The 25,804-nt window shown below is 54.5% G+C and overlaps 1 protein-coding gene and 1 non-coding gene across 3 annotated transcripts in view; both read left to right on the top strand.

Moving 5' to 3' along the window:
• The first annotated feature begins 352 nt into the window (after positions 1 to 352).
• On the top strand, positions 353 to 424 carry TRNAC-GCA (transfer RNA cysteine (anticodon GCA)). The gene has a single exon. It is a non-coding gene; the product is annotated as a tRNA-Cys (tRNA).
• Positions 425 to 7,228: 6,804 nt separating this feature from the next.
• Positions 7,229 to 25,804, top strand: part of PLXDC1 (plexin domain containing 1) — a 46,988-nt gene continuing 28,412 nt past the window's right edge. For both annotated transcript variants that reach the window (XM_050934542.1, XM_050934541.1), the window contains exons 1-2: positions 7,229 to 7,339; positions 17,059 to 17,228. In XM_050934542.1, the coding sequence (XP_050790499.1) occupies positions 7,264 to 7,339; positions 17,059 to 17,228 (246 nt within the window). In that variant the 5' untranslated portion in view covers positions 7,229 to 7,263. The remainder of the gene's footprint in view (positions 7,340 to 17,058; positions 17,229 to 25,804) is intronic.

Here is a 25,804-nt window from a genome sequence, read left to right as displayed (position 1 = left end):
CCAGCCTGTGCTATGCAGAAGGTCAGACTAGAATCAGATTAGCCTTAACTGGCCTTCAAAAATGGATAAATCTGCTGCACATCAAGAGTCTTTGTGATTGTTTAGCATCCAACAACTCAGCATTCATGAAAAGGTTTAAGTCTCCCCACAGGCTGTTGCTGTTTAAAGCTTTGCTGTGCAGTCTGAGTCATTCCCTGTGCAAACACTCCTCATAGCTCAGCTTCCACCCATTATGTGGGTGGTTGTTTTAGGCACTGGCTGTAACATATTGCCAATGCCCAGTTAAATTCACAGCTGTGCTTGTGCAATCCACTCTATAAGAGAAAGCTTTTCTCCTTTTTTCTCCAGCAGAGGGGGTATAGCTCAGTGGTAGAGCATTTGACTGCAGATCAAGAGGTCCCCGGTTCAAATCCGGGTGCCCCCTCATTTTAAAAACTTAACATTTTTTGATACAGTATCCCCGCTTAGCAGGGCAAATCTTGTAATGGGCAATTATTTTTATAGCTCCTGCAGCATCAGTGCTGGGCTTTAAATTACCCCTCCTATCTCCATTTAACAGTTTTATTTAAGGGAGTCTTCCCACCTCATCTAAAGATTTTTGTAAAACCAAAGGAGGATGTGGGGGGAGAGAATCTGTGGAAATGTTTAACCAGTTTCATTTTCTGTCTTTCTCCAGTTCCAGTCCAATGGCAAGAAAGGCAGGGGTTGCTACAGAGAATAGGTCTCAGTTAGACTCCTGTGAACCTGCAGTTCTCGCTGTAAGCAGAGTCAGGGTCCGGCTGCCAGCACTGGGATCCACATGGGTTCTCAGGAATTAGTTCAGTTTTTCTTCTTTGTTTAGTGCCTCCAATGCACTGGGTGCTGTATCCGGCATGGGAGATAAAGACAGCTTGGAACAGGGAGAAAGGGGACTCACTCACAGCCAGCCCAGCCTGTTCCATGCCATGGCCCTTTATGGAGCAGGTGTTATGGGGAGCTGCGGACAAGATGGGGAAAGGGAGCTACCTCCTGAGCAGGATAAAAATCCAGCTGCCCAGTGACTCTGAGGAAGGCGGGGCAGGTAGTTTGAAGGAAGGAAGCTGGAGTTGAGGCCAGAGACTGGGCAGGATGAGACTTGGGAAGAAAAGACTCTCTAGGGGCACCAGGAGCTGCAGTGGGACTGACAGTCCCCTGGCTCAGAGGTGAATGGAGGGAGACCTGGGAGCCTGGACTTCTGGATTAAGTGTGAAATTGGAAGCCCCAAAAGGGAAGGGTTTAACCTTCACAGTGCTGGTGTTCACTGCAATTCCTAAAGGCTTAATCATGGAACTGTAGGGCTGGAAGGGTCTCAGACCTCATCAAACCCAGCCCTCTGTGCTCAGGCAGGATCACACACACGGAGAGACCATCCCTGGCAGGCATTTGTCCAACCTGTTCTTAAAAACCTTCAGTGACGGGGATTCCACAGCCTCCCCGGGAAGCCTGTTCCAGAGCTTAACTGCCATAGAGTGAGAGAGTTTTTCCTAATATCTCACCTACATCGCCTTTGCTGCGGATTAAGCCTGTTACTATATGGAGCCCCAGGAAGGGGAACTTTAGTCTAAGGACTCTAGGCTGTTATTGGGAGCACTAGGTGGGATGCCTGCAGAGCCATGCCACGAAGGGTGCCCCCAAAGAAGCATTACTGTCTACAGGCCTCGGTCTGCTCCATTGGAGTCCAGGGGAGTCTTGCCACTGACTTCCAGAGCAGCGAAGTCAGACCCGGAGAGACACCTAGACAGGAGATGCATTGGGAGAGCCAGGGCAGTGCCTTGTTGGGCTTGAAGTGAAAGGGGAGCTGTTCTCAGCGACCTGTTGCAGTGGGGTGAAATACAAGGGGACAGGAGTGGGAGCAGGGTGTTTCCCTGTCCCCACTGGCTGAGTGGAGCAAAGGGATCTGCTTTACAATGGCACAAGGGTTCTGGCACAATGTGTCTCTCTGACCAGCCCGCCCGAGCAACCCTACAATAACAAACCAGGGGGTGTGGAATCAAAAGCTGGGCAAGACTTAGCAAACATCTAGTCCCTAGCCTGGACAGTGCCGGGTTATCCCCTGTTGCCAGCATTTTGCTTAGTCTGATTGTAACTGCCCTATGAAATGGGGGTCCCACCTTTCCCTAGAGCAAAGACCCCAGCTCCAGTCATCTCTGCCAAGAAGCTGTTCTTTATATTCACTCTCAGTTGTCCCTCTTTCTAAATGCCACCCTCTTATTCCTAGTCCTCTGATTGTTTATTTGCTGGGTAACTAGGTAGGGCTTATGGGGCTTTGCCAAGCAGGCTGATTCTCAGCCATGCTGCCAAGCCACAACGCCTGACAGCAGCATTCTCTGAGAATCAGGCCAGGCGGGTCAATCTGGCTTCAGGTGCTTTGCTTTCGAACGAGCATCTGGGCCTTAGCTCTCTTGCTGTCTTCTGCCATCTCCTTTTCTAGCCCCAGGGTAACCTTTTCGCTGGAAAAAGGAACAGCGGCACTATTGCTGCTCGTGTTTAATATACAGTAGTGCCTAGAGGCCAACTGAAATCAGGGCTCCCAGAGTAAGAGACAGCCCGGAAGAGCTCACAGTAAAAGGCTGTGCTAAGGCAGGAGGTTCTGGTTTCAATTTCCTGGGAATGGGACTGGGAGAGGGGAAGGGGGAATAGGAGAGTGGGGTGTGGAGTATATTGCATGAAAACAACCAAAATAAATGAAGAATTAGGCTTTATTTCCTTTTCTGCCACTAGGGGGAAGCAGGACAATGTGAATGCCAGTAGCAATGTAGGCTGGGTTGCGGGGCACTGACTCTGCCTTGCCAGTGGTGTAAGTGAATTCATTGGAAAGCAGTAGGCCAGGATACGAGGCTTCCAAGAGCAGAAGGGAGATTGCAAGAAACGGGATCAGGATGGGCCTCAGGAGCAAAGCAAACACTTCCTTCAGTTCTACCCTGAGCCCTGGCTGCTGCTCCCTCCACCCCAGGCCTGTGCAGGGTGGATGACTGACTGGAGGCTGCAGCTTGGCGCAACCTGCCCCCCTTCTGCCCCGGCTGAGCCAGGTGTCATTCTGTGCAGATTCTCTCCCCCCTCTGTCGCTGACGACCTGGGGGTGGTGTCACAGTCAGTGACCCTTCAAGCTCTGGGTACCTCCAGTCCCTCATGTGGGGCTGGGACTGGGCAGGGCTTTCCTTTTCCTTCCCTGGTGCACTGGCACCCCCACCTCCGTGGGCAGGCTTGGGAGGTGGGACATATCGCAGCGACGATGGCCTCTTTGGCCTCACATTACCAAGCAGGGCAGTGGGGCTGGCTCAGGCCCTGGGCAGCCCAGCCTGTGGTCCTCGGCTGATGGACTCTGAGCATCTCCCTGTCTGTGCCAGAGTGCTGCTCGGAGAATCAGTGAGGGAGGCAGCGGCTTGGCCGGGTGTGCATGCACAATGGTTGCCTGTGTACATAAGCAGGATCCAGACAGGGATTGTGGGGGAGGGGATGTTGTACTGCCATGCGATTGGGGTGGGAGGAGTTAAATCCTAGGCTCACAAGTTTAATTGCTCAAGAACTACATCAAATAATGGCGGGGGTAGGGAGAAGGAAATAAGATGCCACAAGTCCTCCTGTTCTTTTTGCGGATACAGACTAACACGGCTGCTACTCTGAAAGGTAGGTGGGAGGTGTCTGCTGGATTGGATCATTATTTCGTTTAATCAAGGCACTGGGACTCCGGGCTTGGCCCAATCCAGCTGAGACAGGGCTGGGTTATTAATCATCCTCATAAATTGTTGCACTGGTTCTGGTTGCTGCTCATCTGCCATGTGGCTCTACCCATTCATCTTCTTTCTTTAGCCTGTCAGAGCGTCTCTCTCCCCAAGCTCTCACACTGCTGGGTTTGCCTCCTGTCCCACAGAGCTGACGCTACGGGTTTGGGCGTCAGGTTTGTCTGAGCGCCACAGTCCAGCCCTTAGTCTTCAGGGTTTGCTGGGCTCTGTGGAATCTGGATGACTGGGCCCTGCTCGGGTGCCCCGAGGGGTGCTGACCGGTCAGCCTCACCTCAGTCCCTGGAAAAATCATGGAGCAGGTCCTCAAGGAATCCATTCTGAAGCACTTGGAGGAGAGGAACAGTCAACATGGATTCACCAAGGGCAAGTCATGCTTGACCAACCTGATTGCCTTCTATGATGAGATAACTGGCTCTGTGGATATGGGGAAAGCAGTGGATGTGATACAACTTGACTTTAGCAAAACTTTTGATATGCTTTCTCTCACGGTATTCTTGCCAGCAAGTTAAAAAAGTGTGGGTTGGATGAATGAACTATAAGGTGGATAGAAAGCTGGCTAGATCATTGGGCTCAATGTGTAGTGACCAACAGCTCGATGTCTAGCTGGCAGCTGGTATCCAGCAGAGTGCCCCAGGGGTCGATCCTGGGGCCGGTTTTGTTCAATACTGTATCTTCATTAATGATCTGGAGGATGGCATGGACTGCACCCTCAGCAAGTTCGCAGATGACTCCAAGCTGGGAGGAGAGGTAGATATGCTGGAGGGTTGGGATAGGGTCCAGAGTGACCTAGACAAATTAGAGGATTGGGCCAAAAGAAATCTGATGAGGTTCAACAAGGACAAGTGCAGAGTCCTGCACTTAGGACGGAAGAATCCCATGCACTGCTACAGGTTGGGGCCTGACTGGCTAAGCGTCAGTTCTGCAGAAAAGGACCTGGGGATTACAGTGGATGAGAAGCTGGATATGAGTCAACAGTGTGCCCTTGTTGCCAAGAAGGCTAATGGCATATTGGGCTGCATTAGTAGGAGCATTGCCAGCAGATTGAGGAAAGTGATTATTCCCCGCTGTTCGGCCCTGTTGAGGACACATCTGGAGAATTGTATCCAGTTTTGGGCCCCACTACAGAAAGGATGTGGACAAACTGGAGAGACTCCAATGGAGGGCAAGAAAAATGATTAGGGGGCTGGGGCACATGACTTACGAGGAGAGGCTGAGGGAACTGGGCTTGTTTAGTCTGAAGAGGGGAAGATTTGATAGCAGCCTTCAATGACCTGAAGTGGGGTTCCAAAGAGGATGGATCTAGGCTGTTCTTAGTGGTGGCAGATGACAGAACAAGGAGCAATGGTCTCAAGTTGCAGTGGGGGAGGTCTAGGTTGGATATTAGGAAAAACTTTTTCACTTGGAGGGTGGTGAAGCACTGGAATGGGTTACCTAGGGAGGTGGTGGAATCTCCTTCCTTAGAGGTTTATAAGGCCCAGCTTGACAAAGCCCTGGCTGGAATGATTTAGTTGGAGTTGGTCCTGCATTGAGTAGGGGATGACCTCCTGAGGTTCTTCCAACCCTAATCTATGATTCTAGATCATTTGCAGATCAGCCCTCCTAGGAGCATATTCTGCCTGCCACTCATGGGGTCACACCACTTGTAAATTCCATTCCAAGCTCTGGAGGAAATTCCCAGGAGCTTTCCTGAGCAAGACCTCCCTGCAGGGGGAGATGGCTGGGGTATAGGAGCTGGGTAGCAGGTAGTGCCAACCCTTGGAAAGGAAAAGCCCCTGTGCTGAATGGAACTGACCTCTCCATTTCAAACTGGGGCTTGTCCTCAGAACTCTGGGGATCTCGGCTGGGACTCTGCTCCAAGCTGTGGTGGGGGGTTGCTGGCCCTGGGGAGCAGGAAAGAGATCGCATCCTAACTTGCACGGGGAGGTCCCGCGCAGTGAGCAATTTGCACATGCCTGTCAATGGTGCCAAGCCCTGAATGGAGAGGTGGTCTCAGGGAGGGGGCTGCAGGGTTGGGGGCAGGAGGGATCAGCCATTCATCTTGGCAGGGTCAGTGAAGGATTCATCTAGTGCAATGAGGGGGTGTCTGTCTGACACTGCTGACCCCCAGACCCCACCTGTGCCTGAATTCAGGCTTACAGAGGCCTTCTGACCCTGCCCAGCTTGAACAAGGGTGGGCGGGTGAGGGGGGAAAGTAGTGTCCCCATAACCTTTCCTTTCTCTTTGGAGCCAGGCAGCGTTTGTAGCTGAACCTAGTTCTCCTCATGTTCTGTGCATGAGCTTCCAGCTGAGAGTTTAGCTGACGGAACAAGATCATAGATGTTTGCTGGGGGAGTTCCACTGCCTGGCTCCCAAGGGGCAGCACTACAGTCTGTCGCATTATCAGCTACTGCTTTGTTCCTGCCGGTGCTGCTCTGACACCTCTGCCTGGATCAGAAGCATCCAACTCGCCCACCAAGGGGCTGGCTGTCTCCCCCGAGCGCTCCCTCCTCCCTGCAAATCTGCTGGGGGAAGGAGCAGGCAACTGCTTTATTTTCACCATCCCTGCCAGTGTAAAAGGACTGTGGTGTCTGGTTTGTTCTCCAGCTGGGGGAAATATCACACACCATTGCTTCCAATGACAACCCCCCCAGCCCTGGGAAGTTGGCTTGTTAACTATCCCTTGTTATACAACTGGGGAAGCTGAGGCAGGGAGAGGAGAAGGGATGTGCCTGTCATCAGACAGGGACACAGTGGTAGTACTGGGACTAGACCCCAATAGTCCTGACTCATAGGATTCCCCTTGCTCTAACCCACTAGACCCTATTCCTCTGCCAGAGCCAGCAGAGAACCCAGGTATCCTGGCTCCTACCTCCCCCTCCTGCTCTAACCCACTAGACCCCATGCCCTGACCAGAGCTGGGGACAAAACTCAGGAGTCCTGACTCCCAGCACCCCCCACCCATTAGAGACCCCACTCTCCTTCCTGAACCAGGCATAGAAACCAACTGTCCTGGCTCCCAGCGTGTCCCCCATCCACTAGAGCCCCTGCCCGCCCAGAACAGGGAACAGAACCCAGGCGTCCTGCTGAGGAAAGGGAGGGGTAGGGAGGTGCCAGAGGCTGCACAGGGGTGGGTGGCGGCGTCGGACTGAGCAACGGGGAAGGCGTGGGAGCTGGGGCAGGAGGGGTCTCACCCCATCTCTGGCTCTCGTTCCCCAGCCATGGCACCCACACGCCAGCAGGGGGCACGAGCGCTCGCTCTCCCAGGCTCAGTCTCTCCCGCACGGGCAGCAGCAACGCCGGACGGCTCGTGTCCCCACGCCGGGCGAGCCCAGCCTGCGTCCCGTCCCCCCTCACCGCTCCGGTTCGGTCCGCGGGGGCGCTGCGCTGCTGAGCCGCAGGACAGGGCGCTGCTCGCCCGATCCTAGCGCTGCAGAGCCTGGGCGGCCGGTGCCGGGGGCCGGAGAGGAGCCGGGGCTGAGGCTTGGGGGAAGAGGCGCCCCAGAGCCCGCGCCCGCCCCCCAAGATGCGATGGGGGGTCCTCCTGCTGCTCGCCCTGCTGCGCGAGGCCGCGGGGCAGGCTCGCGGCAGGCTGGAGGCAGGTACGGCGTGGAAGAGGCAGAGTGCACCGGCGGGCGTGGAAGTGGACGGGTAGGGGAGGGTTGGGGGCACGAGTGCCGGTGCAAATGCGCGTGAGCGTGCACACGAGGGAAGGTGTGTGTGGCTGAGCGCGAGCGCCGAGGGGTGCAGGGAAGGGAGAGCGCCGCCACGGGTGCCCCTGGGCGTGGGTGGAGGGGAATGTACCCGAGTGGCACTTGGCAGGTCCAGTGTGCGCAAATGGGAGTGTGCACCAGCGTCCCTGCGCGCGTAGCGGGGCTGGGGGTACAGGTGCCCCGCGCGTGGCGGGAAGGGTCCCTGGACAGTCGTGGGCACGTTTGTGAATTTCCCCATTTGGCATCTGCACGGCTCCCTTTGGACAAGCTTCCCTGCGGACGCAGCGCTCCCCCGAGCCAGCCGGGGGTCTGCAGGGTGCATTGGCCGCTGTGGACGTGGGTACCCGCCTCTGCTGGGCCAATTGAGCCAGGGCTTGCAGCTGCGGAGGGGGGGAGAGTCTGCTGAGGCCCCCAGCTCACGGCAGGAGAGGAGGCTGCTGGCTGGCTGCCCTGGGGGCTCCCACGCAGACCGAGGAGCAGCCTTCCGAAAACTAGAGAGACGTCAAAGCCACGTGGATCCGATGCAGCCAGTCCCCACAACCTGAGTCAGCCTCTTCGGATGTGGCCAGGTCACCCACTAACCCTCCAGCCCCCCCCGTGTGTGCTCTGGATGGACCTTTCCCTGGTACCCTATGGCTCCTACTGCAGGGCTCCTGCTGGCTGTCTGCCCTAGGGTGCATGGAAGGTTGGAGAGAGGGACCCAGGAGTGATTGCAGTTTGCCTTGGGGAACCCCATGTGATGTATAAGTCTAGGGGGCTGGAGTCTCCCGCTAAGCAGATCCCACTCCCGCCTCTTGACCTGGAAAGCAGCTGCATTCCTGTGCTGGTGCGACCCCCTCCCACACACACACTCCCGCCCCCCACTGAGCTGCACTAGGGCTGGAGGGGGTGGCTGAGTGGGCACAGTCTCAGGTGTGAAACGACCAGACTGCCTGCTGCCACAAGGTTCGCTCAGCGCTCGCTTGCTGTTCTGCTGTGCACTGCTCGGATTCCACCCCAGAGGTGGCTGCATTTTCATGTTTCGAACACCAGACTCTTTATTCCTCCAGCTGTGGAGTGAGAGGGTCTCAGAAAGCCTGGTGGGAGGAAGGGGTACTCTGTTGACTGGGCCTTGGATTGCCTTGGGCTGCCCCTAGAGGGACTGGGGAGATTTTGGGGGATGTTGGATGGACGGCTGTGGGTGGGCAGTTGAGAGGGAGAACATTTCCCCTTTAGGCTGCAGGTTTGAAGCCAGCCCAACAAGCTAAAAGAATTGCACCTGCTGGAGGTGGCAGGAGATGAGTTTGATGGGTCTCAGACCAGTTCTTAGCAGGCAGGTCCCTATAGAACAGTTGGCTCCCTCACTGGAGGGATTGAGGAGGGATCAAGGCGAGCATTCCCTCCAGGGCTGGGTTGATGGGGGAAGCTTGCCCTGCTGTTACCTGCAATAGGATGTGTTTAGTCTAGGAGAGAAGGCTGAACGGGGACCTGATAAGTTTTCTAGCAAGTGAAATATTGTTACAAAGAAGACGATGATCATTTGTTCTCCATGGCCACAGAGGGCAGGACAGAAAGGAACCTGCTTAGTTTGCAACCAGGGAGATTCAAGTTAGATATCAGGACAACTTTCTAACTCGATAGTGAAGCACGGGAACAGATGACCTAGGGAAGCTGGAGAATCTCCGTCATGGTAGGTTTTTAAGGACACCTTTGACAAACACGTTAGGGTTGGATACACTCAAGTAGGGAATGGACCAGGTGACTTCTCGAGGTCCCTTCCAGCCCTACCTTGCTATGATCTATTCCCCTCTCTACCTGGCACAAGGTTGTAAGTTCTCAGCCTGTCCCCTCTCATCTGTCTCCTCTCAAAGGGAGACAGCCCTGATCCTTGTCTGTCTGGCCCTTTAAGCGAGGTCTCAGAGTGCCAGGCAGCATGGAGGGATACACTGCATCAAGCCAGCCTTGAATGTTTGGCTCAGACAGCTCTGTGGCTTGGCCCAGCCTCCCACCACTTCCTGGCTTGAAGTTATTAGCAGAGGCTGGTTATGAAAGAGGCAGCACTGAGAGAATCTGTGCTGTGGTCTCGAGAGTGCCGTTTTTTCCTCTTTATACAGAGGGCTCCGTTCTCGGGCTGGGAGAGAACTGGAACTGGGGAGGGATGCAAGAGGGGATGGCGTGACCAGGAACTTGGACAGAAGAGTCCTGGTTTTGCATGGTGTTTCCACAGTGAGAGAGAGCCAAAGAGCTGGGCAGATGATCTTGGTTTGAGTCCAAGCATAGGAAACAGGTGGCAGTATGGGTTCTAGAGCAGTCACTGTGATCTGGCATAGGCTCCAAGGGCTGACAGGAATTATGGGAATGGGAGTGGGGTATCAGCCAGTGTAGCGTGGATCCTGTGAAACATGGTGCAGGTTCTAGAGCATGGGTTCCAGAGCTCAAGGTAAGGAATAACATGCTGGAAGGACGGCAGCAGGGAGATCATGGCTGATCGCAGCAGGAAGGGCCCTCTGCACTCAGAGAGGGCAAAATTGTGGGTCAAAGTGGGGGAACATGGAGAGGAAAAGAGGGGTGAATAGACAGGCAAGATCCCACCTATGACCAAAAAAGTGGCTGAATACCACAGTGATGGGCATACAGGAATGTGCCCAGAGACACTGGATCTATTCAGTGTAACTCAGCTACGGGACTGAATCTAGGGGCCAGGTCCTCACTGATGTAAGTTGTCAGGGTTGTAGCCGTTTACAGCAGCTCAGGGGCTGGCCTTATCTCCATGGGTGTGACCGGCCCAGTGAAAGTGGGAGACGGGGCTCGTAGGGATGGGGGAGCCAGCAGCGTGTGAGTGAAGCTTGGGATCCAGCCTGGAGAATCTCCTCCTCTTCCACTGGTAGCCACTAAGACCCAGGGCCCTGCTGCATGGGGGACCTGATGAACTGCCAGCATCTCTCAGGCATCAGCCAGGAGGCTGGGAATCTTAGACGCCTGACCCAGCACTCAGGCAGCATCACGGTGGACAGACCTACCTCATTCCCACAGACCTTCAGGCCAGTTACAGACTGTCAATAAGATGGGTCCTGACAGGCTGATAGTTAGGGACCCTCCATAAACAGTTCTGTGTTCCCAAGGGCTGTTGCATGCCCACCACCTCCCTTGGGGCAGGGCACAGACGCTCCAGCTGGCAAAAGCAAACGGAGCCCACTCCTCCCCCGGGTGGAATCTTGGCATGAAGGTAATGTAAACCATGCTTAATTTGTAATGAAAGAGGTGCCAGGGCTCAAGCCATTTTTTTACATTCATAACTGATGCAGGAAGCCCAGAGGTGGCGGGGCTATGATGTAAGTGGTAAATCTGGGGGGAATTCGGCCATGGGTCGACCCACTGGAGAGACGGCCTGGCAGGTGGCATGGCTGCAGATGGCAGGCTCAGAGGTGAATTGCACACATACAGGGGTGGGGGGTGGATCAGACCCCCACACTGCTGACTAACTGGAAGGGTCACAGGACACCACTGCCTCCCGCCCACCCCAGCTCCTGGAAGCTTGGGCCACCTCCTCTGCTGGTGTGAATGGGCACCACCCCATTTGAAATGGATGGAGCAGCCCTGATTGATGATATCTGAGGCCGAGGGCTCTCCCAGGTCTCACTCTGAGATTTCTCTGGGTAGAGCAGGAAAAGCAGGTCAGCACTGAGGGGCAGCAGCAGGGCTGTGTCTAGACTGGAATAGCAGAGGGGGGGCTGCGCACACAGTTGTCAATCAAATATCCTGAGGGCCCCCCTCCTCCGGTTCCCAGTGCATCACGGGCTGGGGGGAGGCATCTGGGCAAGCTTCTGCGAGTCTGTGGTGGAGGTGTCAGTTTGATGGATGGGGAAGCTGTTTGAAGGAATCCAGAGCTGGACGCTGAAGAGTAAACATGGTGCAGCTTGGGGAGCATGATCCGGGGGGTGGGGGTGGAGGGGAGGAGGTTTGGTGCGGGAGTCGGGTACCTCCCTTCACCACGCAAGACAGATTGTGCATCGCAGCCAGGCCCCAGAGGGCCCCTGATGGAGGCAGGGGGTGCCTGCTGCTACATGGCATGGGATTCTGTGCAGCATCTGGGTTAAGGGATCGGGGGCCCAAGCTCAATGCCCAGAGGTGTTTCCTGGGAGCAGTGAGAGCCTGGTATCCTGGCCAGATTCCCAATGTGTGAGCCTAGACATTCCCATCTCTCTATCGTGGGGTCCTTCCTTCACTTCCCACCATGCCCTGTTTAGCAGCTAGTGCATCCCACCCCAGAGCTGGCCACATTTTCAGTGGCGAGTGATGCAATCCCCTCCTGAGGCTTGGGATAAGAGGTGCCGCGTGGAGGCAAATTTCTTCCCAGCACATAGTCTGTCTGCAAGAAGGGGCGTGGGATGGGAGATCCCTGGCTGAGCTGGGAGCAATGGGTTCTGGTGGCTACCTGGGGCCTGTTGCTTAAGAAGCTGGGGTATTTTTGGGCTACTCTTGGCTCTCGTCTCTAGGGCCCATCCTAGAGCTGTGGGGAGGCTGAGTGTCTCTCTCAATATGGAGTCACATTGTACTAGCTGCATCTCAGGCTGCTGCTGACATTTACAGATCTAGGCGCAGAAGGAGCAGAGCATGTCACAGTCGGAAGGGGTTTGTGGAGGAAATTGGAGCCTCCGTGGGCTGCTTGCTCATATGTGACGGTTAATTAAGGCTTGTTAGAGCTAGTCCTAATTGAAACCAAAGCAAAGGGAAGGCTCTGCTTTATGAAAACATGTCAGGCCTCTGTCTGTGAGAAGGGAGTTGATGATTTGAACCTTGGGCCTGGGTGGGCAGCCTAAGGAGGGGAAGCAGAATTCGAAGCTGGGTCTCCATAGTGGCCACCTCAACTTCAGGGGTGGGATTCAAGCCCTGACTTCCACATGCCATTTGAGAGCACAGCTGCTTCTAGCATAACACCAGCAGTGTGGCCTCAGGTCAGTCATGTCCCTTCTCTGTGCCTCAGTTTCCCCATCTGTAATATGTGCAGTGCATTGAGCTCTGTGGTTGAAAAGCACTACACAAGAGATATATATTATTGTTATATATTTGGAGACAAGACAGGCCAGGGACAAGGAGGGCTTGAGGGGTTCTGCTAATCAGCTCTGTCTCGTAGGGGGCTTGGTGACAGAGTCAGAATCTGTGGCTGGTGCTGTTAGAGCAGGAGAAGGATGAGCTTGTGGTTAAATCTCAGTGCAGGAGGGAGAGGCTCTCTGGCCTATGTCACATCAGAGGTCAGACTAGTTGATCAGAAGCCTCTGCCCTGATCTCTTTGTGTGACTTGTGGGCAACACATCTGAGCTAAAACCCCTTGACCCAATCTCTCTCAATGTCTGGGTGAAGTTCGGATCTGGATCAGAACTTCCTGGCTCTGGCTTATCTCCATATGATGGATCTGAGCCAGAACCGACCCAAACTCACTCCACCTCAGAGGAAGTCCAGATCAGCAACTGGATCTGAATTTCACTGCTCAGGCTCATTCTGAGGGGAAACTCCCCGGCTAGTAGGGGCTGCTGCTGAGGTTCCCTCCACACACACACAAGTAAGCTGGGCAGAGTTTCCCCCAGCTAACCAAGGAGGCAAGTCCCCCGTGTGAGGATGTAGCTGCTTTTTGTGAGCAGCCCTTGCAAGGGGAGTTGAGCAGCTGGGAGCTGCAAAATGCCTGCTGCTGTTTGCGAGTTGGAGTGACACCGTTTTCAGAGCCCACGGCCACTGTGTGGGCTCAAAGCTTCCAAGGTGCGAGGGCTGGGGCAGAAGCCCTCATGCAAGACACTTCCACAGGCGGGCCCTAATCCCACAGTGTCTGATCACAACCCACAGCGCCTGCCGCTTTTCGGTACCACGCAGCAAATTACATTGAGGGGCATCAGCAGAGCAGTGTGTGTGTAGGGAGTCCAGGCTGGGATAGTGAAGAAGGGGCTGTGGGTCAGGAGTGAGGGGCACTGATGGAGCTGGTTGCATGGGGAGCCCATTGAGGGGCATGGGAAGAGGGACTTGGGGGTCCAGTAGATGCTACCGTCTGCACTGTGGGAGCCTGCCTGAGTGAATCCTAAATCCAACCAGTGCCATCAGGACAGGCCTGGAACTGGAGAAGCAGTGTGTGCGGGGACAGTAGCAGGAAGAGGAGAGCTGGCTGCCCAGGCAGGTGTGGGGGGGAGGCTCGTGTAGCTAGGGCTGTGGATGGAGCACCTCCTGGTGGCTGTAGAAACTCCCTGCATTGCAGAGGGAAGGGAGGAGTTGGGATCACGCTGTGAGCCCTCCCATTCATTTTGGGGGGGGTCCCCTTTTAGCAATGGGAAGGGCAGATCCACCCCACCAATGGGGTGTTGTGCACCACTGGGACAGCCCCTCTTGAGGCCTTGTTGACCTCTTGGGGCCCCTGGTACATGGGACCCAGCTCTCCCCAGACACGTGGCCGGCTAAGTGCAGGCTTCGCGGAGAAGCCAGGCTTGCGCCAGACCCTGGGAGGGGCACATCCCGGAATAACAGTCTGCGGCTTGGGCCATTGTCCAAGGGCCAGGGCAGTGTCCCAGCCCGGCCACAGGGCCTGGAGTCAGTGAGCTCGTTAGTAAGTCCCTTAGCTGGCTGACCTTGCTCTCTCACTGCCCTACAGCATCCCTGCCCCATGGAGGCAGGGGGACAGGAGCAGGATTGCTAGGCCAGGAATGCCTTCCCAGGCCCAGAGGCTCCGAGGGCATGGACTGTCCAGAGGGGTGTGATTTGGGAATGACCATGCGCCTAGTGAAACCAGTGAGAAACTGCCAACACACCCTGCTCGCGCAGCCTGCCCCAGGGTGCTTTTGTGCAAAACATGTCACACCACCTACCCTGTGCTGTAAAGTCTGAGTGGCCAGGAGTAGGTGTGAATGTCTGTGGAATTCAGTGTTTTGAGGAGGTGTGTTTTGTGGGTTTTTGATAGGGTGTGTGTGTGTGTATGTCTTGTCTTGTGTGTTGCTGTTGAGTGTATGTATTTTGCATGTCAGATTTTTTTTTAAACAGAGTTAAAGATATACATATGTTGGGTTGTTTTGCCTGTGTAAATGTTTGTGTGTGCTTTGTGTTCCTGTGCACCAGAGTCCTGTGCAGGTTTGCACGTGCGTGTCAGCTGTCTTTGCATTGTTTTTGGCAGTGGACTTGCCGAAGGCTGTATCATTAACGTGATTGTGAGTTTCTGCGCTGGGTGTAGAAGTGCATGAGGGTACAGGTGGCTGTTGTGGGTCTGGTTGTGGCACATGGGTGTGAGTGTGCAGGGGTCTGTTGTGGGTCTGATTGTGGCACACATTGGGTGTGAGCGTACAGGGATTGGGGGTCTGGCTGCGGCATCCCTCGGCTCTGAGCGCTAACCCCTGGGGCCCTTTGCAGAGACTCAGTGCTTTTGCACTCCTGCACCACCCCCAAGCCCAGCTGGCATGTGGTCCCAGGGCTCAGTACACGCTGTCCATACGCCCTGGCTGACAGGGGAAGGGCTTACTCAGCCAGAGGCCCAAGCAGCCTTTCCAGCATAAACAACTACACAATGTAAGGAGGGGCAGTGCAGGGAGACATGCACTGCCGGGGAGGCTCCCTCCTCCCTGCACCTTTCCAGGGGACCCCTGGGCAGAATCTCCCCTGTGCCGTACAGATGGCAACCCTGGACACCTGTGCTCAGCAAGCCGCCCCAGGGCGTGGCCCGGGGGCACATGAGCCTCCTGATCACCCGTGCAGAGGTGGCCAAGCTGGGATCTTTCCAGGACCAGCCAGGAGCTCTGCTGCCATCACCATCACACCCCCTGTGCCGCTGGTTTCAACTGCAGCTGGATCAGCAGCTACAAATGGGAAGCCCCTCCCAGGGCAGAGCTGCCCCTTCCCCCCCCCCCATTAATGGAGCCACTTTTTGTTCCGCTGCATGTGGGATATTTTATGCAAATGACACGGTTGGCTTATTTGCATATCGGCAGCTCCCCGGAAAGGCCACATGGAGCTGATGCTGGTGTTGGCACTGACCCCAGGTTTGCTTGCTCTGGGAGTGGGGCTGGACTGGCAGGTCCCTATCCCTGACCTGTCTCCGTAATGAAAGAGGAGGCTTGTGGGAACCAGAGGTAACCAGAGAACTATGCTATTAAAACTGTTCCTCCATAACCCCTCTAATCACAGCTGCCTGCAGGGCTCCCTGTCTGTGCTGACCCAGGGCTTGGCTTTTCGCTGCCCTCCACCCATCCATAAAGAGTCATTCCAAGGCCAGAAAGGAACATTTATAATCATCTCCTCTGACCTTCTGTATAGCACAGGCCCTCGAACGTCCCCTGATACTTCCCAGAGCAGACTGGTTAGAAAAACATCCAACCTTGATTTAAAAATTCTCCAGGATGGAGAAACCTTGGCAAGTTGTTCCAGTGGTTAATTACTCTCATGGTTAAATTGCTACACCTTCTTTCCAGCTTCAACTGCCAGCCATCTCTTGGATTAGACCTTCCTCAGCTAGACTGAAGAGCCCCTGTCAAATTTTTGTGTCTCCCGCCATTGCACCCCTGAGGTACTTGTAGGTTGTAACCTCTTTGTTAAACTGAATAGATTGAGCTCCCGGTGTCTATCACTCTAAGGCAGGTTTACTAATCCTTTAGGGGCCCCTTCCCTCCACCCACCCCTTGTTCCCTCTGTGATCTCACAGGCCTGGAACCTTGTCATGGTTTCAAAGGGAGGTCTTCCACAGATGACCCCATTACATCTCCTTCTCCTTCACCACATGACTGAACGCCAGCTGGCAGCGGAGCGTTGGCATGCCAGGAGGTGCCCAGGCTGGGTGTCCAGGCTGCAGTGGGTGGCACAGAAGCTTTTGAGGGCGGGGCCAGCTGAAGGGAGGTCCTTGGGGTGAGGTCAGCTGCCTGGCAGTTTCAAGTGGCTCTTAGTCCATTGTGGGTTACATCACTGTAGCCCAGTGACTAGGGCATAGAAGTTGGAGTCAGGACTCCTGGGTTCTCCTCCCAGCTCTGCCAGTGACCAGGGCCATGTCCTTTTCCCTGCTTTTTGCCTCAGTTTCCCTTCCCCACCCATAGTCTGTTTAGACTGCGAGCTCTTGGGGCAGGGACTGTCTCTCATTATGTGTCTGGGCAGTGCCTGGGGCAATGGGCTCCTGATCTCGACTGTGGCTTGTAGGCTGTAGTGTAATGCTGCTGTGAATCTGTACCCTGGGGGGGTGAGGGGGACGGTAGTCGGGGGAGCTGGTGAAAAGGGCTGGCTTGGCAGCCTCGGAGGCTATCTTTACAGGGCAGAGCAAGCCTCTCTGTTCGCCATCCCCTTTCCTCAAAACCCTGCCAATGGGCCCCATCTCTACTGCTCTCATCACCGGCGTCCAAGCCCTTAAATTTACCTGCCACAGCCCATTCAGTCCCTGGCCCACCTGCTGGGGGTTAGCTTGGGCCCAGGTGTTCTTTGATGATGTCCCCTAAGATCTGGCCTGAGACACCAAACTCACCTCTCCTGGTCACATGACAGTCCCTTTGGGTCATCAAGGTGGATCCGAATCTACAGCCCTGGAATAAAAGGTGGCATTTGATCCTGGACCTAGACTCTCTACCTCGCTGGCTCCTTCTGCCACAGGCCTGCTGATTCCCCTTCCCATGTGTGCTCCACAGGACGCCTCCATGGCCGCTCCTTGGAGCAGGGAGCAGGGACAAAGCTGCTGGGCTGGAGGCGGAAGACTCGGGAGAGTTTGCTGGAGACCGACAGGACCCGCATCAGCCAGGACCTGGTAGGAGGCAGCTTGGCCATTGACACCCTGCCAGATAATGAGACGCAGATTGTGGTGAGTTGGTGTGGGGTGTTGTTGCCCGGTGTCGTGAGGGGGTTGTACTGCACTAAGCTGCTCTCTCACTCTGATGGCAGGTGGGTGGTTGTGGGTTTGTGTGATCTTAGCACAGCTCATGTGTGTTGTGAAATGCCACATAAACGGCAGGTGAGGCAGAAGTGAGCCATCAGTTTGAAGAGGGCGGTGAGAACTGTGGGATCTCTGTGAGAGCCACACATGACCTGTTTGCAGGTCATGCCGAGAGCCGCATAAATGCTGCACACAACATGTGTGGCTCTGTCTGAAGGTCACGCGTGTGATCCAGTCGCTCAAGGCTGCTGTTATTGCCACGGGACTCTGCAAAGATTGCCAGAGCCATGCAGCTTCCATGTGACACCCACACATGTGATCCAGCCCCGTGAAGATTGTAACAGGGCCACTTGTCCCTTAAGAGCCAGGGCCAAGTGCAGAATGAGCACACGTGAGGGAAAGCAGGGAGATTGCTTTATAACAAGCAGTAGGAGCCTACAATGTGGGGGAGGAGTTTATGCCAGAAAGTGAAGAGGGGCTGTGAGGTGTACGAAGGGTTCCTGTAGGGAAGACCCTGAGCCCAAAGAACCTGGGGGCTCCTCTCTGGAAACCCAGATGGAGTTGGGGCCTAGAAGTTTGGGAGCCTTGAGGCTGGTGCCAGAGGGCTAAGCTCCAGGTAGGAAGATCTGGGCTGAGGGGCTGTGAGAACAAACTGGTACAGAGGAGCTCTGGCTGTGAGAGGAGACCCCGGACCTGAGTCTGGATTTCTGTGTGGTGATGGACTTTATTTTGGGTCCCTGGGGTTTGTTGAGAACTGTTTTAGTGATTCCTCACTCAACCAGCCAAACCATGTGTGCAGTTCTTAACAGGCCTGCCGGGGGTGAGTGGAAAGGGCAGGGAGGGTGCTCAGAGAATGGCCGACCTGCTACCAAGGTTTGGGTGAAAGAGGTGTAGCTGCTATGAGCCAGTCGTGTTCCTGCTGTGACGGGAACCACGTAACTGTCACAGGGGACACACACACAGGCCTGTGCACTGAGCTGATGGGCATGTCCATGGTGCACACATGTTCTGTGACCGCCTCGCTCTCTTTCTTGACCGGCTGCATCAGCCTGGCCAAGGCTCTGTGGTTTCCCCTTGCAATTTGGCGTTAGTGGGTTATTTCAGTCCTGGGAAGGAAGCTGGTAGGCAAGTGGGTAGCTACGCCCCAAGGTAAAGATAGCAGGGGGGCAGCAGCTGTGCACGCTGCAGGTTGGGCACTGAGTTTCCTGCTTTAGTTTGAACAGTTCATTCTGTTGAGCTTTAATGGGCATCATCGGAGAGGCTGGGCTCCCTAAAGGGGCCCCTCCGGATTTACCCAGGGCTTCAGTGTCTCCTGCGCAGCGTCCCTCCTGGGGTTCAGCTGAAAGACATGGGAGAACTTTCGCTATCTCTGCCCTGGGCTCCCCGTACATGGCTCTGCCCATACCCTGCACCCTAAACTGCTGCAGCCCCCTGGCTTTCCAGTCCAGCCCTCATCCCCCAGCTCAGAGCAGCCCTGTCTAGAAAGGGTTAACTTTCTTTCCCCTGTGAGCACAGTGTGGGGAGTGGGTAGGGGGCATCTCACTGCTCTGGCAATTGCTCTGACCGTTCCCCCCCGCCACTTCCATGGAGGTTTCGACTTTAATAGAAAGAAACGAATTAGGTTACAATGTAGCTCTGCATCTGCCAGGAATGGAGGGGAATTAAGAAGTCAGCATTTCATTTGGTGCACCTGAGCTGCTTCCATCTCAATCTACCCCACCACTCAGAACAATCCACTCCTCTTCCTCCAGACCATTTTCGACCACAGTCGGAGGAGTGGTAGTGTGTGTGTAGCGGGGGGAGATCGGGGTCTTGTTCTTCTCGCCCCCCCCCCCCAACTGCAACCTCAGCTGCTCTTGCCCCTGCCCTGCCCCCACAGATAGCATCAACCTCTCCTGCATGGCTTGGGGGTAGAAAGGATGCTGCTGTGCTAATGGAATCCCCCTGCCAGCCACCGTTGCCAGCAGGGGGCAGCCCTGAGCACACAGGCACTTGTGCCCTGTTTTTGTGAGTGCTGCAGGTGGGCCTGAACCAAAGAGTTTTCCCAGGCCGGCATTTGTGGGGAGGACTCAGGGTAGCAGTACCCCTGGTTCCCCCTCTAAGTCTGCTCGCCCATGCAGGAACATTTTCATGGCTCGAGGGCTGGGGGTGGCAGGACTCTGGCGAAGGACAGGTCTGTACCCCAAAGAGCTTGCAATCTCAGTAGAAAATGGACAAAAAAGTGGGGTGTTGGGAGGCGTGACTACACAAGGTCTCCCCTTGCACCTAGACCCAGCTGGGGTCTGAATCGCTTGCTCCATGTGTGGCTGTGGTGGGCAGTGATGGATGGTGTGGGGTGGGCTATCTGGCTGGCTGGTGTGCTGCCCCTTAGGAGAGGCCCCAGGAGAGATGGGGAAGGAATTTGTCCTGCGTCCACATTTGTGGGAATGGTTCTGCCCTGATGCAGCCACAGCCCCTTGATTGACAGTTTTATTTAACACATTAATGGCTGGCTGGCAGCGTTTTCTTAATCTGGACAAGTGCTGCGAGCTGCAGCCAAATTGGAAAAGGCTCTGGCAGGAGGAGGGGGATGGATGAGGAGCTTGCAGGCAGGCTGGATCCGGGAGCGATGGTCTCGGAGCAAGGGGGAGAGAGGTAGGAGCACATGCTGGAGTAGAGAGAAGGGGAGGGTGGCATAGGCTGAGCTCACAGCTGGAAGCAACATTTCCTCCTCCTCCCCTCGCCCCCCAGTATTCTGGAGCAGGGAGTGCTGCTGATAATGATGTGTATAGCTACAGCAGGTTGCATCCTCGGGGATCCCGCAAGTTTCTCGCATCTAGGGCGAGCTTAATTATCTGACCTTCAATTATCCACGGCTCCCTGTTATCTGAGACAAGGTCACAGGTCCCTCAGCAATGAGGAAAATTCCCCCAGTTACCCAAGACCCCTGGGTCCAAATATATAGTCAGGACGTTTGAATAATTGAGGTTAGATATGCTCAAGTCACTTCATCTGGGGCCCAGATGCAGCCGCCTGAGGGGCGAGATGAGGCAGCTGTTTAAAGAGGGATTGCTCATTCATTTCAAGAGATGCAACCGTCTCTGGAGTGCGATGGGGCAGCTGTTCATGCAAGGATCACTCATTCAGTGCTGAGGTGCAGCCACCTCTGGCATGAGATGTGGCATCTGGTTATACAGAGATCCCTGAGAAGCAACTGCCTCTGGGGTGGAGGGGAGTGGCATGGCAGCTACTTTTATACAGTGATCACTCACCCAGCACTGAAATGCAGCCACCTCAGTGGTGGGACATGACAGCTGCTTAACAGCCGTGCAGCAGCACTGCAGTGCAATTTAGAGCAGGAGGCAAAGAAGCATCCCCTCGGGGCAATTTAGGCCAGCAGGATTCCTGGGATAATATCCCTGCCCTTGCAAAAAAGGTTGTGGGCTCGTTAATGACCACAGATGGCTGGGTTCTCTCTAGTCCAGGGGTCAGCAACCTTTCAGAAGTGCTGTGCCGAGTCTTCATTTATTCACTCTAATTTAAGATTTCGCGTGCCAGTAATACATTTTAAGGTTTTTAAAAGGTCTCTTTCTATAAGTCTGTAATATATAACTAAATGATTGTTACATGTAAAGTAAATAAGGTTTTAAAAATCTTTAAGAAGCTTCATTTAAAATTAAATGAAAATGCAGAGCCCCCCCAGACCGGTGGCCGGGACCCGGACAGTGTGAATGCCACCGAACATCAGCTCACGTGCCGCCTTCGGCACGCGTGCCATAGGTTGCCTACCCCTGCTCTAGTCACAGCACCTGCTAGCACCACTGACTCCAAGGGAAGAGCGTCCCCTACTGAATCACTAACTGCCCTGCAGGAAACAGTGATGGGCATCAGTTTGATAGGGACTCAGAGGGAAGAGCACCCACTACTGAACCCCCAGGTGCTGCAGCACTGCTGCAAGACCCCCGAGGTCCCCCTGACGATGGCTGACGCTGTTGGGCTGGGGAGAGATGTCCTGATCAAAGCCTGGGGTGGCTCAACTCCAGGCAGGGGTGGCATTAGGGAGATGCAGGGGGCTATCCCTGAAGGGTGGAGCTCTGTGGCTTGATTGTATGGGAGATTTCTGGGCCCAGCCCAGCACCCAGATCGATGGCACAGTGTTGGTGGAGCTGGAACTAGAGTGGATGCTGCATCCCAAGAAATGAGACAGAGTTTAAATTCATTAAAATCAATAGCGAAAATGTGTTGCACATGTTAATGGCATTGTGATGTTTACACTTCAGCCGGGGCTCTGCTCTTGGGTCACTTCATTTTAAGGCTTTAACTGACATGCTGGAAGATTTCAGCTGCCACTGTGTGTAATATGTAAAGCAGTGAAAAATAGATCTGCAGCTCCAGGCTCGGCTCTCTCCTGGTGCTGCGCTAGCAGGCACTGCAGCAGCCTGAGCTGCCTCATGACAGTGCTTTGTCTTTTGTGGGTCCCATTCTGGGGGATCCCCAAAACCCTCTTCTAAAGGAGGGGGGGGGAAAACCTTATTTTAACAGCACCTATGTAGTACCCGACCATATTATGTTTCAGGCCCTGACAAAGATCAGAGCATCGTTGTGCTAGATGCTTCATATATATGGCTTCCACCCCAGAGAGTGTACAGTGTAATAGACGAGAGTGAAAAGTGAGGCACAGAGATTTCCCCTGGATCAGTGGCATGGCTGGGATTAGCACAGAGGGCTCCTCACTCCTAGCCCAGCACCCTGTCCGCACTGGACTATGTTGCCTCCATTGAGGTTGTACTCCAGTGTGGTGAACTTCCTTCCAGCAGTGCCCTCTTTGTCGCTGAGGATGGCTTGTTGCCTGATGCCGATGTGGGATGGAGACATAGTCCTTCTACATCCCGATGGGTGAAGGGATCTCTGTGAAGGGGATGGGGAGATGGATCAGGAGCTGGAGAAATAAGGAGACCTGCATTTGACTGCTGAGCCCCCTCTCAGGTCCGACCCCAGTCATGGAGGGAGGAATGGCTGCTGTCAAACTTTCCAGACTGGGAGCAGCTGGGAGGTTGTGATCAGAATCTTCTCTGTGATGCATCCGCCTTCATCCTTTTCTCGCCCTTTTCCTCACGTTGTCACCTGTTAGCCTCCATCTTGGCCTCCTCTCCTGTTGAGTAATCAGCATCTCTGAAGATGATTACCTCAGCAAATAGCCGTTGGAGGCTATTTTGTTTTGCCAACCAACACCACAGCTAGCAGCAGCAGCCTCCTTCCTTGCTGGTGGAGTCCATGCTGACTCAGCCTTTTCAGGCCAGGATAATGTGGAGGGTGTGGGGGTGTTTTGCTTTGTGTTTAAAGAGCAATAAAAATTCACAAGCTCCTGTGTGTTTCAAGGGCCTGATCCCTGTTGTGGAGTGTCCCTCTCCCCAGCAGTACTGGGTCTGTGCATTAAAGGCCCCGATCCCCATCCTGGTGCAGAAAGGCTCTGTTCTGCCTTCTTTGCTCAGCCCCTGGGAGCTCTTATCTGTCCATCTCTAGGGGCCTGATTCTGATATGTAAAATCAGTGGGATCACTGGGTGCGCATAGGGGGTCAGGCTCAATGGGGCTGCCCTATAGAGGCCCTGTAATACCTTGGCTCTTTGAGAAACCCATGCATACTGCACAAGACAAACCCATGCATACTGCACAAGACAAACCCATGCACTGCATGGTACTTGAGCACCATGTGAGGGACGTAGGGCTCCCAGGTGCTGTGTACCATATTCCAGAGAAGAAACATGCTACACGTGTGATGCAGGTGACATGAGACGCACATGCCATGGGCTTGCATTTGCACTAACATACAGTCACTGAACCTTGACTATCCTCTCTAGCCCCATCAGAATGTGCTTATCACCTCCCCCCACATGCTCCACCCTGGCTCCTGGCTTCCTGCAGCCTCTCCCATGGAGGGGGGTGGGTTCTGCCAAGCATGCCCACATGTCACACTCTGCCCTAAGGCAGATTTGGCGTGTACTAGACGGAGGCCCACATATATGAACTGTCACAAGCCTGGTTAATGGGGCACAGGGAGTTTGCATTAGACCTTTAGTTGTCTTCATATTTTCCACTGGCTTGTTTGTTTGTTTTTTCAACAACCCAGGGGGACTTTACAAGGGCAGTGCTGCCAAGGGGCTGGGCTTCTCGTGGCTGATGGGGCCAGCAAGGGGGAGGGACACATGGGGTGCAGCTGTGCCCCATAAATGGCTTCCGAAGGCAAAAAAACCCAAAAGGTCAGAGGGAGACTAGCCAAACAGCTGCACCCGCTGAGCCAAGAGGGGGCTGGATCAGAAAATCTGGGATCAGGTTTTGACCCCCTTAAAGGCTGGGCAATCTGAATCTGGGGTGCAGGTGTGGGCTGTTCTCTAGCGCTGAGATAACCAGCTGGAGAGGAGGAGCCTGGCAGAGCAGCTCCAGAGGGGCCTTTCTTGCACTATTGCTCTTACCTACTTATCTGCCCCCCATCGCTGTAGTGCCGAGCCTGCCAATCTCTAGTGCATTTGCCCTATCCACCCAATTGGATAGATGGGGAACTGAGACACAGAGAGGTTAAGTGATCTGCCCAGGGTCATACCGGGAGCCTGTGACAGAGCTGGGACTCAGACTGGCATTGGGCCCTGAATCTAAACCTGGAGGCTGAACAACCCCAGCCTTCAAAATCGAGATCCAGATTTTGCAAATCGTCCACTGGCTTTATGCTGGGCTGACCCCAGACCGAGTATCCGGGAGGTTTGGAATCTGGATGCGCTTTCTGCCACTTGGGCTCATCCCTGGCTTTGGGATGCATCCATGGCAGGACTTTTCTCCATCCCCCGCTCCCAGGTACTTGGTTGCTATGGCTCCACTGGGAAGACCAGGGGCAAAATCTCAGGACTAGGACATCCATCTATAGCTGGCTTCTCAAGATGGGAGCTGACAAGAGATCAGACATTTGGGCAGCAGAGATGGATGTAAACCTTACATCATGGAGCCTCTGTTCCTTTTGGAGGTCATGTAGAGATGGGCTTCTCCCTGCAAGGGACAGAGGGAACATGGGGCAGGGAGTGGATTACAATCAGTGCAATAGGGTATGTCCGTAGTTGGAGGTGATGTTCCTTTGGGAGCTGATGGAAGTGTTGTGGGGTGGAGAGCAGCTTCAGAACTCTCTGCTCCTGACATTAGTCTGCCAGGACCCTGGCACATTGCTCTTCAGGCTGTGTGGCATATTTCCCACAGGGGAGCAGGTGGGTTAATGCTCCTAGGCAATCAGATGGGCTCTCATTATTGCTGCTGTCATTATGGGTGCATGTTATTGTGACGCTTTACAGGAAGCTGATTATGTATTTGTTGGAATTATTTTTTTCCCCCGGTTCTGCGTGTTAGAGTGATTGTCAAAGCGCCCAGAGTGAGGAGTAGACACTCTGGAGGAACAGAAAGCAATAAAAGGAAATAAACTTACAAATGGAATTTGATTTTGTAATGCAATTACTGAATTAAATTCCAGCAGAGATAGAGGGAGACAGCAACCGATAAAGAGGAAGGGGTAGCTGAAGGAGGAGCAATATTTGAGATAACATTAGAAATGACAGGGAGAATTGATAAGAGACAGAGGGGCAGAGAAGCTGTTCCAGTCAGTAGGGTCTTAATATAGTGAATGACAAATATTCTCAAACAGGAGACAATTACTAAAGAAAGCAGCTACTGACTGAAACATACACAGCTTGAGTTCCAACCTCGTCTGTGGTTTACCAGGGACCACACACTGTTAGGATCTCTATACAACACACAGACACCTAGTGGCTGAATAAAGTACTGCAAGCAAACCTTTTGCAATAGGCAAGAGCTGTGGGGGAGAAGGCTCTTCCATCAGAAGAGGGTGATGGACAGTATGGAGGTGCAGGGGTTGAGTGGGGAAGGAAGCAGAAAGGTTTGTGGCATGATTGTTAGGGTCAGCATGGAAGGGTTTAAAAAGGAGAGGGTGACTTTTGAGCTACATTTGAAAATGAACAGGGAACCATGGGGGTGCCTGAATATGGAGGAAGATGTGATTGCACTGGTTGGTACCTCCTAGGTAACGGCAGCAGTTTCCTGGGAGGCTTTCAGAGGGAGGAGAGTCTTGTGGTTAAAGCACTGGCCTAGATATCGTAGATCTAGGTTCAGTTCCCAGTTCTAGGCTGAGACCCACGACTCCTGGGGTCTGTTCCTGTCTCTGCTGCAAGCTCCTGCTGAGAGTCACTTAATTGCTCTGGGCAGGGCCGGATCTAGCCATTTCGCGGCCCCAAGCACGGCAGCACGCCACGGGGGGCGCTCTGCCACTCGCTGGTCCCACGGCTCCGGTGGATCTCCCGCAGGCGTGCCTGTGGATGCTCCACCGAAGCCGCAGCATCAGCAGACCCTCCGCAGGCACGTCTGCGGGAGATCCACCGGAGCCGCTTGCCGCCCTCCCGGCAACCGGCAGAGCGCCCCCCGCAGCATGCCGACCCAAGCACGCGCTTGGCGTGCTGGGGCCTGGAGCCGGCCC

Source organism: Gopherus flavomarginatus, chromosome 25 (genome assembly GCF_025201925.1).
Source record: "Gopherus flavomarginatus isolate rGopFla2 chromosome 25, rGopFla2.mat.asm, whole genome shotgun sequence".
NCBI classification, from domain to species: Eukaryota; Metazoa; Chordata; order Testudines; family Testudinidae; genus Gopherus; species Gopherus flavomarginatus.
Note: the sequence above shows the minus strand (reverse complement) of the source record. Positions and strands in the feature narration are given on the sequence as shown.